The 17,770-nt window shown below is 37.9% G+C and overlaps 1 protein-coding gene across 1 annotated transcript in view; it reads left to right on the top strand.

Annotated features, from left to right (window-relative positions):
- Window positions 1–17,770, top strand: part of WDR64 (WD repeat domain 64) — a 147,027-nt gene that overhangs the window by 58,427 nt on the left and 70,830 nt on the right. Inside the window, exons 10-13 of the mRNA XM_089907955.1 lie at window positions 5,265–5,391; window positions 8,312–8,460; window positions 10,837–10,960; window positions 13,372–13,547. Of these exons, the coding sequence (XP_089764081.1) occupies window positions 5,265–5,391; window positions 8,312–8,460; window positions 10,837–10,960; window positions 13,372–13,547 (576 nt within the window). The remainder of the gene's footprint in view (window positions 1–5,264; window positions 5,392–8,311; window positions 8,461–10,836; window positions 10,961–13,371; window positions 13,548–17,770) is intronic.

Raw genomic sequence — 17,770 nt, 5'->3', positions numbered from 1 at the left:
ATAGAAAAAATAAGGATTTCTAGACATAGATAACAAACTTATGGTTACGAAAGGGGAAAGGGAGTGGGGGAGGAATAAATTAGGAGTTTGGGATTAGCAGATACAAACTACTATATATATAATAGATAAACAACAAGGTCCTACTGTATAGCACAGGGAACTATATTCAATATCCTGTAATAAACCATAATGAAAGAGAATATGGAAAACAATATATAATGTATAACTGAATCACTTTGTTGTACACCAGAAACTAACACAACATTGTAAATCAACTCTACTTCAATTTTTAAAAAAGCAAAGAAGGAACAAAGACAGATTTCTGTTGTTATTGCTATTACTACGCAGTGTTTTAAATGTTCTAAATAATGTAATAAAAAAAGAAAAATGACTTACAGCTATTAGAAATGAGACTGCATATTTGCAAATCATGTGATTGCTGGAAAAATTCAAAAAGTTTTAGAGCATATAAATTTGGTAAAGTGGCTGGTTATATTGATAGTAGCAATTTATAAAAATAAATTTCTGTGTAAGAGCAGAAACAGAAAACAATGGTCAAAGGGGTAGTAGCATTCACAAGAGCAAAAATGTATGAAATGCCTAGAAATAATCTTAACAAGCAATATTCACTATTAATATTGCTAACTATGAAGTTCTTCTGAGGTACTTTTATTTAAGAATATGAATGTAGGGACTTTCCTAAATGGGAGTATTATACTGTAAGAGATACTCTCCATCAAATTAAGCTATACACTTAATGTTATTCAGGATTATTTAGACATTAGTTTGCCAAATTTAATGTAAAAGTGTTGACATGAAAGAATATCCTAGAAACTTTGGAAAATATGATTACAAGATGACACTTTCCCTATCAGATATTAAAAATTATAGTAAAGCCTCAATAAATAAAACAGAACAGCAGTCAATGCATCAGTAGACACATCTATGAAACAAAAGAGAAAATTCACACATGAGTGTGAATGGGAATTTTGTATATGATAAAAGTAGCATTTTAAATCTGTGAGCAAAGGATTGTTTGTTCATTAAATGTTGGGAAAACTGATTAACTATATTAGGAAAAAATAAGTAATCAGATCATCATTTCACAATTAACAACAAAATGTATTCCATATGGATTAAAGATTTTAAATGTAAAATATAAAACCTTAGTAGTCCTAAAATTTTCCAGAAAAAAACACAGGTGAATATTCATGTAGCCATCAGGTAATTCCTAGGCATAACGCCTATGGCTGAAGAAAAAAAATAAATGTGACTACATAAACATTCAAACTGTAAATTATTATAATAGCTATCATTTATCAAATGCTTACTAAGAAGCACACACTGTGCTCATTATTTTACATCACAACTTACTTGATGCTAATAACAGCCCTGTAATTATCTCAATTTTGCACATGTAAAGGAAAATGACATCTAAATAACTTGCATTAAATAAGTGTAGCCGGGCTTCCCTGGTGGCGCAGTGGTTGAGAGTCCGCCTGCCTATGCAGGGTACAAGGGTTCGTGCACCGGTCCGGGAAGATCCCACATGCTGCAGAGCGGCTGGGCCCGTGAGCCATGGCTGCTGAGCCTGCGCGTCCGGAGCCTGTGCTCTGCAACGGGAGAAGCCACAGCAGTGAGAGGCCTGCGTACCGCAAAAAAAAAAACATCATCATCATCAAAGCGCCCAGAGATCTATGTTAAAGGATATTCATTGTGCTATTGCTTATATTGGTTTAAAAAATAAAAAGGAAAAGAAAAAAGGAAGGGAAATATTAGGGAGTGAGAAATTCAGTGTCTAAAAATAAGGCTTTTATCAGTAATTTACTTATTTTCCCTCAGTTTTATTGAAATATAATTGACGTATAACACTGTATGAGATTAAGGTGTATGGCATAATGATCTGACTTACATACATCATGAAATGATTACCACAGTAGGTTCAGTGAATGCTCATTATCTAGAGACTGTCGTACTAAGTGAAGTAGGTCAGTCAGAGAAAGACAAATATCATATGATATTGCTTATATGTGGAACCTAAAAAAATGATACAAATGAACTTATTTACAAAACAGAATGGAGTCACAGATGTAGAAAACAAACTTACAGTCACCGGGGGGGAGCGGGGGGAGGAGGGATAAATTGGGAGATTGGGATTGACATATACACACTACTATATATGAAACAGATAACTTATACTGTATAGCAGAGGGAACTCTACTTAATACTCTGTAATGGCCTATATGGGAAAATAATCTAAAAAAAGAGTGGATATGTGTATATGTATAGCTGATTCACTTTTTAAAAAAGGTGGAATACCCTAAAATAAAGTCTTTTAAACAGGAAGAAATCTTTTTTAACTCTTAAGTTCATAAAGATATCCTCCTCTAAAATTTTCTAAAAATTATAGTTTCTTTTTAATATTTAGGGGCATGTGTCTGTATGTGTGTGTGTGCGTGCGTGCGTGCGTGCGTGTGTGTGTGTGTGTGTGTGTCTATATGCTAGCTCCTCCACATCTGCAACCATCTTTCACATAGCCCCTTGGGCCTCAGTCTAGAAATAGGTCTAGTCCCTGAGCCAGAGGTTGCCTTGGTTTAGTTTCTGGTCAGAAGGCAGAGTCCCTCCCTTTCAATGATCTTACAACTTTCTATAAACTATGCCCCCAGATGAAAATAGAGCACAGCCTATTGCTTCTCAGTCTCCTTTTCCTGAACTGGGAGACCTGCTCTGGGTGCTGCCATGGAGTAGTGATAGTGCTTTTGGTCCTGTCTGCCCTGCAGGAGCTGCTCCCCTGATACCACTGTCTGTTCCAAACAAGTGCCCAGGCTCTGGCTGGAGCCCACTCACTGCTTTGTATGCCTCTCTTAGTTGGATCTGTAGAGATTATATATCTTGCTTTGAAGCCTTGCTATTTCTTTTTGCTCTCTCTTTTTCTATTTTCTCTACTATTTCTCTGTGTTTGGAGAAGAAATGGCAGAGTGAGGCATAAATTTATTGCAGTATTCTGACCTGAATTCTAACTCTTTAATTCTCTTTATGACAGATTTAAAGAAAGAGTAACAGCTAGATAGAGAGGAAATAGTAGATGATAGGAAGAGTATGTGTGAATGCACATAGACGATAAAGAGAAAGATGTTTTGGAAATTGGAAGCAGTTTGGTATGACAGTAACTAAGACAGCCTATGGGGAGTGGGCAGCAGAAAAACCTAGAGGAGAGACGCAGCATAATGAGTCTTTGTGTCTTCTGCCAGCCCAATAATCACCACTTCCCTAAAAACCCACAAAAGACCTAAAGAACTGAAGAGAAGAGAAATATGATAAAGAAAATAGAATCACTCCATAGAGTCTTTTGAAACATCACTGGTTTCAAAACATATTCACAACAATTCATTGAGGTGGAGAGTACTGGTGTTTTATGTCCATTCTAGAAACAAGAAAACCGAGGCTTAAGGAATTTAAATGATGGGCTAGAACTGAAACCCAAAACCTCTTTTGCTTCATCCCTTGTTCTTTCCTCCAACCACAATTCTGAGCATATACACGTACAGTAAAAAGACTGCCAACCATGAAGTATCTCAGCCAAAACAATAGAATCAAAAACAGTTATGGACTTCCCTGGTGGTGCAGTGGTTAACAATCTACCTGCCAATGCAGGGAACACAGGTTCGAGCCCTGGTCCGGGAAGATCCCACATGCCATGGAGCAATTAAGCCTGTCCGCCACAACTACTGAGCCTGTGCTCTAGAGCTCGCGAGCCAAAACTACTGGGCCCGTGAGCTGCAACTACTGAAGCCTGCACACCTAGAGCCCATGCTCCACAACAAGTGAAGCCACCGCACCGCAATGAAGAGTAGCCCCCACTCGCCGCAACTAGGGACAGCCCATGCACAGCAACAAAGACCCAATGCAGCCATAAATAAATAAAACAATTAGAACAAAGATAAATTTCTTTGGCTCTCCTTGATTCCACTTTTAGATTTTTCCCCTACTTGTCTCTCTGAACCTAATTCATAAATAGACCCTGAACTTAAATTTATAGAGTCCATTACACTTGCTTACTCTGTGATGCAAACACTGATAAATTTCAATATTCTAGCTAATCCCCAAACTTGCATTTTTATGAGAACAAAAGAAGTAACTCCCAATTGTACATATTCTGAGTAATAGTGGCCTACAGAGTGTATACATGTGAGCCAAAGCTCCTAATCACATGACTTTGACATTTTTATGCTCCTACATATAAGGACCAACCTGCCTTCACAATAGTGAAGTTTCTAATTTAATTAACCAAATTCTAAGTGTCTCAAATAAGAAGCCAGTATCTCTGTTAACAAAACTACTTATCAAAGTTTTATATGTAGTTCTATAAAATTATCACTCATTTATTAACAAATATTCCAATTTAATTAGTAATATATAGTGATAGGTAATATATACAATGACTATTATAATATAAAAATATTATTTAATGCTGATGCATGCTAGGAAACGTAATCCTTGATCAAGTCACACTTTTTTTCCTGAAATCAATCACACTAACTTTCTAAAAAAAACACAGAATAATGAAGAATACTAATTGCAAGTGACAAAGTAAACTTGACCAAGTTTTGCTGAATCTGTACTTTACTGTTCTTTCTACTATATCAAAACATGTTCTATCTGAGTAATGACATAGTTCTGTTTCCTTCCTCAAAGGAGAGCTCTAATAACCTATTTCCCTATACTCTTCCTGTATCTACACCATCCCTAAAAACTGCTTTCTGTAATTCTTACATCCCTAGACAGGAAGAGGGGAGGGTTCTTTGAAACCTCATTTAGTAAGATTTTCTCATCTTCTTAAGTCATGGAAGAGCAATTTGAAACCCTCCACCAAAACTATGCCTTCTCTCTATTTTCTAATCCACAGTGTAAAGAGAAATATGGCTTCAGTTCAACTGTTAATCATGGCCAGTCCTTTATTATGCCTCCAAATTCTTAAAGGATAATAAGTACTATGTCTTTCTCCTCTCTTCTGTAAGGATAGAAAAATCTAGTTCCTATAGGCAAACTTTTAGTCACTGCTTTTATTTTCTTCTGGTATTAATGAATAACAATTGAATCAAGAACCAAATTAAAGTTTAGCAAATGAGTGCTCGTCATGTAAATCATAATTTCCTATAAGTTTTTAAGAGCATATTGTAGACTCTAAAAATGGTTCACCTAAATAGCTTTGAGTAGGGAAAGTAAAGTGGAAAAATGGTGACCAGTGTTCTTTATCCCTCCAGGTTTTCAGGGTGTGGGATATACAGACTCTTTCACTATTACAAGTCTTCCATGATAGCCAGGGAGGACCAGGAGACATGCAGATTTACTCTATGGTATTTGATTCCAATCATGGCATGCTTGTTACAGGTAAGTGCACCCAATTAATGGCAAACAAAACTCATATGTTGATGTTTTACCTTTTTTTAACTAGCACTTTATCACTGACTAGAAGAGAAACAAAACTAGATGGGAAATTTATAAGCTGTGATTCCTCACAATCGGTAACTGAATTCAATCCTGTTCCTTCCTATCTTTCTATAGCTTGGTGGACGCGGTCTTGAACCTAGGATTCAAGGTGGTGGGGTTAAGCAGAGAAGTGGGATGTAAGCTGCTGCTACACGTAGGGCAAACCCAGCTCTGTCTTGACCATCAGGAGCAGGAATATTATGCATCTTAGAGTGGCTGCACCAGCATGCTGAGTCAGTGCCCCTTTTCCTCAAGGAGGCAATTTGGCCCCATGCACTCTGGTACTGAGACAGTTACTCGGTGAGGAGTGTGTTGACCCTCCCACTTCTAGACAAAGAACAGTGGAGAGAGAGGATAGAGTCCTGAATGACTGAACCCCCAGCACTGAGGCCAACAGATTTGTTGTCCCCTTTTCCTGCTGCTCCTTAGAAAGGTGCTGACTAAAGAGACAAAAGACCCTGTTAGGCATTTGGGTTGAACACTATTTACATGCCTGCCCTCAGAAGAAGGTTTAGAAGAAATGAACTGTATTGACAATACTTATTCTTTCTGGAACATCAACCCAGAATGCATTTCCTAAGCATTTTTCCACTGACTACCTGCTCTGAGTTCCTGTGGGATTAATTAGGGCAGAGAAATGATTGGTGATATCTCTGCTGGTAGATAATATAATTATTTTTTAACTTTTGGGTTTTTTTCTGGATTAGAAGTGAAATAGCACTTCGTGCTTGATAGATAATTTTCCACCTTGTAAAACAGAACTTAATTCTAGTTGTAAGCACCCCTCCTCTATACTACCTCCTCTAAAAATAACATGAAAATGACTACAAGAACATTTTCTCTTAGTGCCCCAAACTGCATGTTTGATTGCTGGGCTCAGCATCTTCATTCCATTTATCATCAGAGTAACTAAAGACTCAAGTATCAAGGCAAAAAGAAAAACACAAAAAACAATCAGAAAATCAAAGATGCATCCCAATATTATAAAATTCTGATAGTATTCTGCTTACAAAAGTATAGAGCTTTGTGTGTTGCTTAATCACTAAAATTGCATACGTTGACTGCAACCATCAACTTGACATCAGAACTGCATGAAGCTTATCTCTCAGATTTTAATTTGTGCTTTCATTCAAAGGAAGCAGCCATAGTAATCTTCTAAACCCCAATGACAGCAACACCACATTGTAGAATATGTTGTTGTAACTGTCACCATTGTTGTTGTTACTCTATTAAGACAACTACCATTTGATTAGTTCTTCCACAAAATGCTTTCATGGATTTTATTTCACTTGATCTGCATCACCACCACTTAAGGTAGGAATTAATATTTATCTTATTTTATAAATGACAAAACTGAATATTAAATATTTCAACTGACTAGTAGAAGGATACTAGTTGAAACATAGAGCTGAGATTCAGTCCCAAAGCTTCTGACTCCTGGATCCACTTTCTTTCTTTGTACTGCATTGTTTCCATAGTAGTTGTGTATCTAGCCAAACGTGTAGAGCAGGGGTCCCCAACCCCTAGGCCACAGACTGGTACCGGTCCATAGTCTGTTAGGAACCGGGCCACACAGCAGGAGGTGAGTGGTTGGCGAGTGAGCAAAACTTCATCTGTATTTACAGCTGCTCCCCATCGCTCACATTACCTCCTGAGCTCCACCTCCTGTCAGATCAGCCGCGACATTAGATTCTCATAGGAGTACGAACCCTACTGTCAACTATGCATGCGAGGGATCTAGGTTGTGCACTTCTTATGAGAATCTAATGCCTGATGATCTGAGGTGGAGCTGAGGCGGTGATGCTAGCGCTGGGGAGTGGCTGCAAATACAGATCATCATTAGCAGAGAGGTTTGACTGCACAGAGACCATAATAAATCAGTTGCTTGCAGACTCATATCAAAACCCTATCAGTGAGTGGCAAGTGAAAACAAGCTCAGGGCTCCCACTGATTCTGTATTATGGTAAGTCTTATAATTATTTCATTATATATTACAACGTAATAATAATAGAAATAAAGTGCACAATAAATGTAATGCACTTGAATCATCCCAAAACCATCCTCCCCTCCCCAGTCCATGGAAAAATTGTCTTCCACAAAACTGGTCCCCGGTGCCAAAAAGGTTGGGGACCGCTGATGTAGAGGATTACCACTTGTTCATAAGCATAATATCTAGCTTTGTTGTCAGTTTGGATAAAGTCAGTTACAGTCAGTGTAATGTCAAAGAACCTATGAAGGCGTTCCATGTGTTGTTTGATTACCTGGTTACCACATCCTTCTCATATTTCCATCCAGACGTATTTGAATTGAGAACTACTACCAGAAGAGCCACCTCCATTCCTCTTTAACACATGAGTAGACTTTATCTTAAAATTTAAACACTTTAAGAAAGTGTTTATTAACTCCTGCTGACAATTTTGCTCCCGTTGAGACTTCTTTGGAGAGACTAGAGAAAACCAATATGAAGGGTCAGCCTTTGGTAGCTTAATCTCCACTTCACTAAGTAGACTATAAAAAATAGGAAAATAGTGGTCACTGAAAAACAGACATCAAGGAAGCCCAGATGCCCTACACTTGAATATTAATGAAGCCCCGAATGAATACTTTTCTCTGGCTGAATCATATTTGTTTTATTTGTAAAAAATGTTTTTGAAGAAATGGATGTATTTTCACCTCATTAGGTTTCCTAGGAATTAATAATCTCACTGATATTAATAATCTCACTGATCAACTATTTGCAAATGCAACTGGTTGAATAAAATCCTTTGTGATTCAAATCTTCTAATATTGGGTATTTATGAGATTCTTATTTCTGTTGCAGGATCTAGTGTTATGGACATGTATCCTTTGACTAGGATGATACAAGATGCGAAACAAGTTCCTCACACCCATGAACGAGAAATCAATGTCATGCTTTACGACAAATATTCTCGCCAAGTACTTACAATCTGCTCTGAGTCTGTAATTAAGGTGAGTACATATTGACTCTTCAGGAAGAAAAAGCCAAAGAAGATAGAATTTTCTCTTCTTATAGGTAAGTCCTTAAGTGACTAAATAAATGTAGTGGCACATATGATGGAACCCTACATTAGAGCTATTTTTAAGCTTTCATGAACACATGAAAAACAAGCATTTTAATCCAGCTCATACTGCTTGCTATTAAGCTACACACTCAATTAAAAAATGAAGGTAGTCTTTACAATCAAAATAGGAATTTAAAGGGAAATATATCAAGGAGAAAAAACTAGTGTGTGTGTGTGTGTGTGTGTGTGTGTGTGTGTGTAAACTTTTTAAGCTGAGCCACAGGAAAGGGAATGTTAAGAAGGAAGGGGAAGAAATGTATAGATGTTTCCTATAACCCCTATAGGTGCAGGACATGGAACCTTATGGTGCCTTAAATCTATGATCTTGTTTAATCCTTGTACTAGTTCTCTGTGGACAGATAAAGAGTTCCATTTTAAAGATGTGGAAATTAGGACTCAGAGATCAAGGCAACTTGCCCAAGTTCATATAACTAGTAAGCATTGTGGCTGGGATATGAACCCAGGTTTGCCTGAGGTGAATACCCAAGTCCTTTCCTCTGCAATCCTCAGGCCATGTCATTAATGTGTTCCCTAAAGGCCAGAGTACTTGACCATCCTAACTGTATCTGTAATTATGACCCCTGAAGTCATCTAGCAGTGATGGCTGGAGGTGTGTGCTTCCAGTGTTTATCCTTTTATTTCATGCATGCTCTCCAAAAGGAGACACAGGGAACAGGAGAAAGCATTCATCTGGAGACTCCTCAAATGCCCTCTCAATTTTGACCTTCTGTGCTTATCTGCTGGAGACTTCCTCCGGCCAAAATCTCCTAAGTTCATTTAATTATCAGTTATTTCTGATAATGCCTACAGAATAAGTAGAGGGAAACTAAAACTAAAACCTGTCTGTTTTCATAAAATACTGACCTCTTAAGGAGAAAATGTCTTCCCTGCAAGGGGAGAAGGGGAAAGGAAGGCATCTAGGTGAGTTTTCATACCTGATTGGTTGGCGAGGGATCATACTTTAGGCCAGGAAATGGGTGGCCTCTGAGACCCCTTCATGCAGTGGCCCTCATTCTTCATTCTCCCTTCAGGACCTCAGCTATACCCAGTGACACACAAAGGTTAAGAGCATGGACTTAAGGTCCAGACTGGCTTCTTTCAGATCTTGGCTCTGCCACAGCTCAGTCGGGGGCCCTTTGTTATCTGGTCTCCGGACTATTTATTACGTCAACTACTCATTCTCCCACTTGCCCTCTTTCACTCCAGGTGCAGCAACTGACTTTCAGTTCCCTGGAGCAACAGTGCACCTTCCCATCTCTGGCCCTGTGTTTACACTGTCCCTGTCCCCAAATATCTTGGGTATAAACTGTGTTGCCAGTTCAATTTTATTGTTTACTGACAGTCTAACATACACCTGACAATGGCAGATACATGAAAAGAGAAAGATTCAGACTGAAAGACTGCAAGTCTAAAGCTTCTACTGCATTTCCAAAGAGACAGTGATGAGCCTTGGTGTGTTTCTAGATTTTCTGATTATACCCAGCCTAATTACACATACAGCCTTCTCTGAAGTCTCAGCCTCCCTCACCCTTCCTTCCCCTTTTCTCTCTGTTAAGAGCTGGGCACATGTCCTTAATCAGAACACTCCTTGGAAAGGTCAGTGAGCCCTTTCCTCATGATTCTCTCAGATTTCATGCTGTTAACCACAGATTCTGTCCTGTGACCCCTAGCTAATTTGGATGAATGTCAATAAAGAGTAAAACAGTTAGCTAGTGGGAAGCAGCAGCATAGCACGGGGAGATCAGCTCGGTGCTCTGTGATGACTTAGAGGGAGGGAGGCTCAAGAGGGAGGGGATATGGGGATATATATATGCATACGGCTGATTTCGCTTTGTTGTATAACAGAAACTAACAGAGTATTGTGAAGCAATTATACTCCAGTAAAGATCTATTAAAAAAAAGAATAAATTCAATTTGATTTCTTTGTCCACTGAACTCATAACTGTTACATTTCTATCTTGCTGCCAAGCTTGCTTTGTGCTTACAGGAGCAATTGACTACTTCCTGGACAGACAGGGGCTGCCTGGAATAGTTGCTGCTTGTGTCAGCCCACCTACATATGTTACAGACACACTCCAGGGTAGCAAAGTAACTATTACACAGCACTACATCTTTTAGACCTTTCTTTGATCAAACCAACATTCATGGTTGGGAGAGGTGTTAGATGTGCATTGTACCAATTTTGAGGCTATTTTGAATATTGTAAAATTGATGAAAACTGAAGGGCTTATGGATTATTTGATTGTTTTGTTCTTTCCTGTAGGTATGGGAACTCGAAACTGGCCTCCAAATGTACCAGATTTTAGACCCTCATGGCTTCAATGTTGAGCTGACTTCTGCAGCTATTGATGAAAGTGGACTTCTTTTTGCTACAGGAGCATATAATGGTCAGACTAATATCCAGAGTATAGCCTCCCTGCTTTAGTGTCCTGAGAATTTGTTCTAGGATCTCATTGCAAGTTGTTTGGGTTAGAGGGGAAGCATGAATCAGGCTGGAATATGTAAACGTGCCAGTGAGAGTGCTGTGCCTGACTGAACAGTGATAGGCTCTTCTCTAACTGGCATTAATGTCCTGATACTGTCGTTCAAAATAATCAATACCTTACGTTACACTTATATAGCTGCTTTTCAATCTGCAAAGTCTTTCACATATACCATCTCATTCTGTTCTGACTGAGACTTATCTGTGTTGCACTGACTTATTCTGTCCTTCTAATTTTGGGTACCATCAGCTAAGAGACAGACATTCTATTTAGTGCTTCTGATAATATTTTTACTGACAATATGGGACCAGACAAAATATCATCCAACTTTGCTATATCACGTCTAGAATTCTATATTGGACTTGTTTATAAGTCTAAGCTGCTTAAGGGCGTGTGTCATGTGACACTTGAGAGGATGTCCTGCTCCAGTTGTGCTGTGTCATTTGCTGCTCATGCTGTGGGGAACTGCATAGAACTTGCTAGAACCAGAGGACTATAGCCTGCCTCTTCTTTCACCTTACCTTGTTCTGAACTCCCATGAAAGAACTGCTTTATCTAGACAATATGACCATCTGCATCACTACTCAGAATATATTTCTTCTAGGTATATATTTACTAAATAAATTCTTGCTTGTAAGCCAATGGATGGACTGACTGAATATCTTGATGTGAAAGTCTGAGTTTTTAAAGTGTACGCAGATAAAAGTACACATGAAATAAAATCATGAATGCTGAGTTGATGAGGTGTGAATAAATGCAACTGCTCTTCATGTAGGAGAGTTCTTAAGAAAGCAGTCTTAACCGCTCTATCAGCACATCCTGCATACATATGAAAATTAGAAATTCTGAGCAATGCACATGACCATTGCCCAGCATAAGCATTAAGAAATTCGTATAAATGACTGAGATACTATTATTTTCATGCAAGCAAGTCATATTTCACTTTGTTAGTGCTAGTGACAGTTTGGCCTCCTCAGAAGTACATGTTAATTGTCAAAGACTCTGGGTCTAGGACACCCTGAGGAAAAGGATTCTCTAGCTCCCAAAGCAACTCTACCCACAAGCCAGCAGTCCCCTCTCATTCTCACCCACCCATCACCTGGGAAGAGCTGAGCAGTATCCTCCCTGCTTTCTGCCCCACTAAATCTTATTGCCAAAGTCCTAAGTCAGCAGGAAATCTGGGCCATGAGACTGTGGTCCACATACCCAGGAGTAAGTGAGAGCATGATCACTTCTTTTACTTGTTTATATGACTTCCTACATGACCATAAATTCCTTGAAGGCAGAAACTATGCTCACTTTTCATCCCCTGCTCCTACCACCATACTGTGTATATAGGGAGAATTTAATTAATGTTTAAAGATGTTTTTAGTGGAAAAAAAAATGATGGGGTTGTGAGTATTGCTGATGGAGGGAACCTAGCATAAAGGAAGGAAAACAGCACTGTGAAAACATTCTGGATGCCCAGCAGGATTAGAACTGGAAGATAAGAAGCAGGAGGAGGGGGTTGAGGTTAGGGTTAAGGAAGGGGAGGAAAAGTACTGTGAAGGGCAGCTTTTAACCCTGAGGTCACTATAAAAATCCATGTTAGAATATAATTATCAGCGTACACTGAGTAATGACGCAGAAATAGGCATTCAACAAGTATGCTATCATCTCACCTGGCCTCTTCATCAGGGTCTCCTAAATGAATGAAGTTAACTATAAAGAAAGTACGATTTCAAATGTAGGAAGAAACATGACACCCTTTCTGCATTTCCTTCTTACGTAACAAAGAAACAACTCAAAGCTTGACTGTTTCCTACCTGCTGGCATTCTTTTAAACCTTTTGTTACCAGTAGGAGCTAGTCCTAAAACACGTTAGCACCTTAGGAAATGACACTATTGGAGTGATTTTTGACTATTAATAATCATTGTGACATGATATTAGATAGATAGATAGATAGATAGATTGATGATAGATACTGAAGAGTACTTAGAAAACTGGAAGGCATTGGGAGAATAAAGACAGAAAAGACCCACTTAAGACAGAAAGCTCAGACAGGAGAGTCTGAGAATTTCAAAGAAAACAATCGCAAATTGCAAGACATTGGCTGGTCCTGTTTATTTTTTATCAGCCTGTGACAAATTAAGGCATACAGAAATATATTTGGTACACAGCAATGCTAGAGAGACTCATATAGCAGTCTCAGTAGGAAATAAACCTAGGATAAACTGTTGCAGAAAGCTTTCAGTTAGATCAATTTTCTGTGAGATAAAAGTCATGCTTTCTATACATTATTTTTGCCAATATAGTCTTTTCTCTGTGTGTTCAGGAACAGTTAAAATCTGGGACTTTGGCAGCGGGCAAGAGATGAAAGTGTTACCAGAAGGGAAAGACTGGAAGGAGGAAGAGCACTGGCTGCAACGCCTGATTTTCCTGAAAGCTCAGGAAAAACACCAGTACTTGATCCTTGCTTTGGAGCACAATGGGAAGATCAAAATGATCCAGGTTTGCAATCCCATTTTTATATACTCTATATGCTCTTCTTGGGAAAATCAACTGAGTGTGGATAATCCCCATTTAAATCCTCTCTTGCCAGCCAGCTGAGGATAGTATTTCTCCACCAACCTTCCTAGGATGTTCCTAATTTTAACATTGCCCAGGTCCAAGCAAAGAAAAAAAAGAATAGCTGCTCAGCCATAGCATCCTGCCCATCCAGTGTTTGCTGAAGGGATTAACTGGGATCCTCTGGAGTGGATATCAAAAAGATTAAATGTATATGCAGCTGCCACCTCTGACATGGTTTATACCCTCATTTGGGGATAATTCACTGGCAGAGCTGCTTCCCAGCAGACTCTGTGAAAGGGAGCAATGATTCCTCTCTGAACCTTATAACCCATAATGCATTCAGGGATGCTCAAGTCACTTTTTCAGTTTGTCACCAAAATTACTTTGTTTACTTTATAGTTAATAATGCAATCTGCTCAGGGCTGTTTTACAGGGATTGAGGTAGACTAATTTATTTTTTCCTGTGAGTCTATTACCACCTAAGAACACTAATGCCTTCTTCATTCTTAAATGAAAACTAGATCATTTATGGACTTCCGTGGTGGTCCAGTGGTTAAGACTCTGCACTCCCAATGCAGCGGGCATGGGTTTGATCGCTGGTCGGTGAACTAAGATCCTGCAAGTTGTGAGGCGTGGCCAAAAAAATCAATAAAAATTTATAGAACATAAAATAAAAAAGAAAATTAGATTATTTATCCTGGCTATGAAGTGGATGTTTCCCTGACTAGAACTCTGGGATTCATTGCCCTTATTATTCCCCTTCTGAAAGCTAAGATCAGGAAAAAAGTCTTGCATTAAGGTAGCATTGATTACGATGACTGACAGCCCTACTGTTGGAAAAAAGGAGTGAAAAACTTTCTTGATTCAACTAATCCTTCTTTGCTGTTTGAGCAATCCAAAATGGCACTGTGCTAGAAAGGAAGCTCTAAAGTGGAAAGAAATAGTTGTAAATTTCCTCTAAAAGATTTATTTTGTAATTCTACCATGTTCGGAATGTTGAGTTCTTACTGATGAACTCAATTTCCTCAATAAATAAAATGAAATACTGAGAAATGAAGTTAAAATTTGAATAACATATAGACCAAAGGAAAAATTTAATGACCTTTTAGATAATTGAGAGAAAAACAGTTGTGGCATCAACACAATTCTATTTAATTATGTATTAAATAATTTGCAGGAAAGTGAAAACAAGTTGATAGCCAAGTCAATACATCTCTAAACGAGAATTTGGTCTGATTATTTTTGCTGAATTGACAAAATAAAGCAATAGTTTAAATACCATCTAAACATAGACCATTCCTTCAGGAAACAGAACTTGCAGGTAGCATTATTCCTGAAAACTGGGGCATGTAGTTAGCACTTGTGGGTTTTCAGCCTGTGAAGGAAGAACCTAAAAAGTGACACAAAGCAAGGGGGTTATTAGGAAAGTGTAATTTTGGCCCCAAATAAAGTTTTGGCTAGAGATGGCATTAGTCTTTCTTATAGCTTACCATTTGTTCAACGGACGGCCTTAGACTGGAATTCTTATTCTTTATTTCCCATTTTCTTACCATCTGGTCCTGACACACACATGCACACCCCCGGCCCCAGCTCATGCAGTGTCATTCGTGTTGCCAACTTTGCTTTTATCAGGGCTTGGTCTACCAACCTACTTTCTCTTTAGAGAGATGAAATAAAACCAAACTCATCTCCACCAACTTAGCCCTCAGAACCTTTAATTGCTGAAATGTTTAAAAAATAAATAAAGAAGTAATAAATAAAACAAGCTCACTTACTCCCTAAAAAAAATGGCACTGTAAAAAGGAACTTCTTAGTAATATAGTCTAAAATGCGACAGTGTATTAATTTCCCTGTTTTAAGTTAGTGCAATTGACCATCAAGATACCCTTCCTAACAGACAATGTCTGTTGTTATAAACACTCCTTTTTAAAAACTGCAAAAAGTAGCATGGTGCTGTTCTCACATTAGTCCTATTGTAGCATTTTTTACTTTGATTATTTTCCATGTCTCCAGAATTCTATAGATTTAACTTGATGAGGACTGAAAACATGTCTTATTCATATTTGTATTTTTGCTCTGCCCAGAGTAGGTGCTCACTAAGGACTGAAATGTAAGAAATATAGAAATATAAGAAACCCCTTGTAAGATATACAACAGTAAATCTATGGAGCGTTTTAGGGTATTTTTATTAATGTTGGACAGGGGAATTTTACAATAAGGATAATGTTGAAAATACACTTATTTTTATTATTATTAACATCTTATTATTTACTTATCACTTATTATTATCTGCCAATTTAAAGTAAATATGGTCTGATTTACATACTTACTTTCTAGAATACTTTCATTCACTTGTTTTGTTCAGTGATCATTTACCAAATGTTTACCATGAACCAGAAAGATATCCCCCCTTTCACAATGGGACTTACAATTTAATAAGAAAGAATAATGTTGATCCGCCTATTACAAGTGTTATGATTGCTTGCACAAAGTGCTATAGAAATTAATGATGGTGGGTGGTGCCTAACCTAATCTGGGAGTCAGGGAAGATTTCTCTTTCCTCAGATTTCCAATTAAATTCAACACAATTCAAGAAACATTTTGTGTGCTCCACATATGCTACATATTTTTTCTAAATCCCAGGATTCTATATTAGTGAACTAGATTACTCAGACCAATCCTCCACTGAAAACCATGAAAATTTCTGGATAAAATATTTTCTAAATCTCCTAACTAGCATTAAAGAGATGACAATATAGTAAGTAAATAGCAGACCAAAATTTTAGTGAAAGTGGAGAATGAGAAAGGTAAATTGAGAACCAAAACACCACTGCTACTTTCGTTTTGAGGGCATTTTCCAAAGTAAACTGGGTTCAATTTTTGAAAACTCACCAGATTAGAAGGGGCAAAAGAAGTCAAGGCTCAGGGCCTGTGTAAGGCAAGGAGTTTAATACCAACTCCACAATGTGCTGGGACCCAAAATCACACTATCAAGATTAGGGTGAACCAGAAAGAAAAAAGCCAGCCTCCTAGGGGCAATCCAGGAAAGACTGCCCTCACACTGAGCCAAGCAGGGAACAAGGGAGAAGATTAGGAAAACAAAACAAGATGAGACAAACCCTGTCCCTGAGAAACTGACCACAGGTAGGATCTCATATGCATTTGCAACCTAGATTGCCGCCTAGATTTGCAGTACTTAGGTGGTCAAGGAAATCTTAGCTATGAACTTGGTTTAAGGTGATCCAATACTGGTAGTTCCACCAGGCACCTGGCAGAAACAAGCACAAATTCATTCTGGAGGAAGACAACTTCATCTCAGACCATAGCTAACATAATTAAGCTCATAAGGAAACAGGACAACCAAGTTTGGGCACAGAGAGTAACAGAACAACAAAAAAATCCATATACAGCAGAAATGGCATAGCAGGTATTTGTGGCAAGAATATACTTTTCAATAAATCGTTTTTGAGCAACTAGATACCCACAGGGAGAGAAAAAAAGAACTCAAATTTTCATGATTTCATGATCTCTAAGACTATTCCTTGTGGATTAATGACTTCAAGACATTAATTGAAAAACAAAACAATATGGTTTTTAGCAGATAATTAAGGGGATTGTTTTTATGAACTCAGGATAAAGAAATATCTTAAATGATATTTTAAAATCACTAGTTATTAAGGAAAAGATTAATTTATTTGAATTAATAACATTTCTCCATCAATAGTCACCATAATGACAGCAAAAAGACAAGAGTAGAATTATAGAAAATATTTGTAACTTGATTAGTATCCAAAGTTCTTAGATAATAAGTAAGATAAACAGTTCAATAGAAAAATGAAAAAAGATAGGCACTTCATAAAACAGAAAACACAAAAGGCCAATAAACATGAAAAGCCACTAAACTTTATTAGTAACTTTAAGTTAGAATTTGAATAGATATAATACACCCAATAGACTGATTTTAAAAGTAAGTCTGAGTTTTAGCAAGGCTGTGGAACAATGTGACTACTCATTCACTGCTAATGTTGGTGTAAATCAGCACCAACTCTTGGGAAATATTTTGGCATTCTTGAGTTACAGGACCTTTTATTCAGTCTATATGTAACTTCACCGTCTTGAAGTGACAGTGTTACCAATGAGCAGTCCAAAGCTTCTCTGTGTCT

This window comes from Delphinapterus leucas, chromosome 1 (assembly GCF_059928025.1).
Source record: "Delphinapterus leucas isolate spDelLeu-1000000601 "Yukka" chromosome 1, BTC_Dleu_Yukka2, whole genome shotgun sequence".
Lineage (NCBI taxonomy): Eukaryota > Metazoa > Chordata > Mammalia > Artiodactyla > Monodontidae > Delphinapterus > Delphinapterus leucas.
This window is presented reverse-complemented; position numbering and strand designations above follow the sequence as displayed.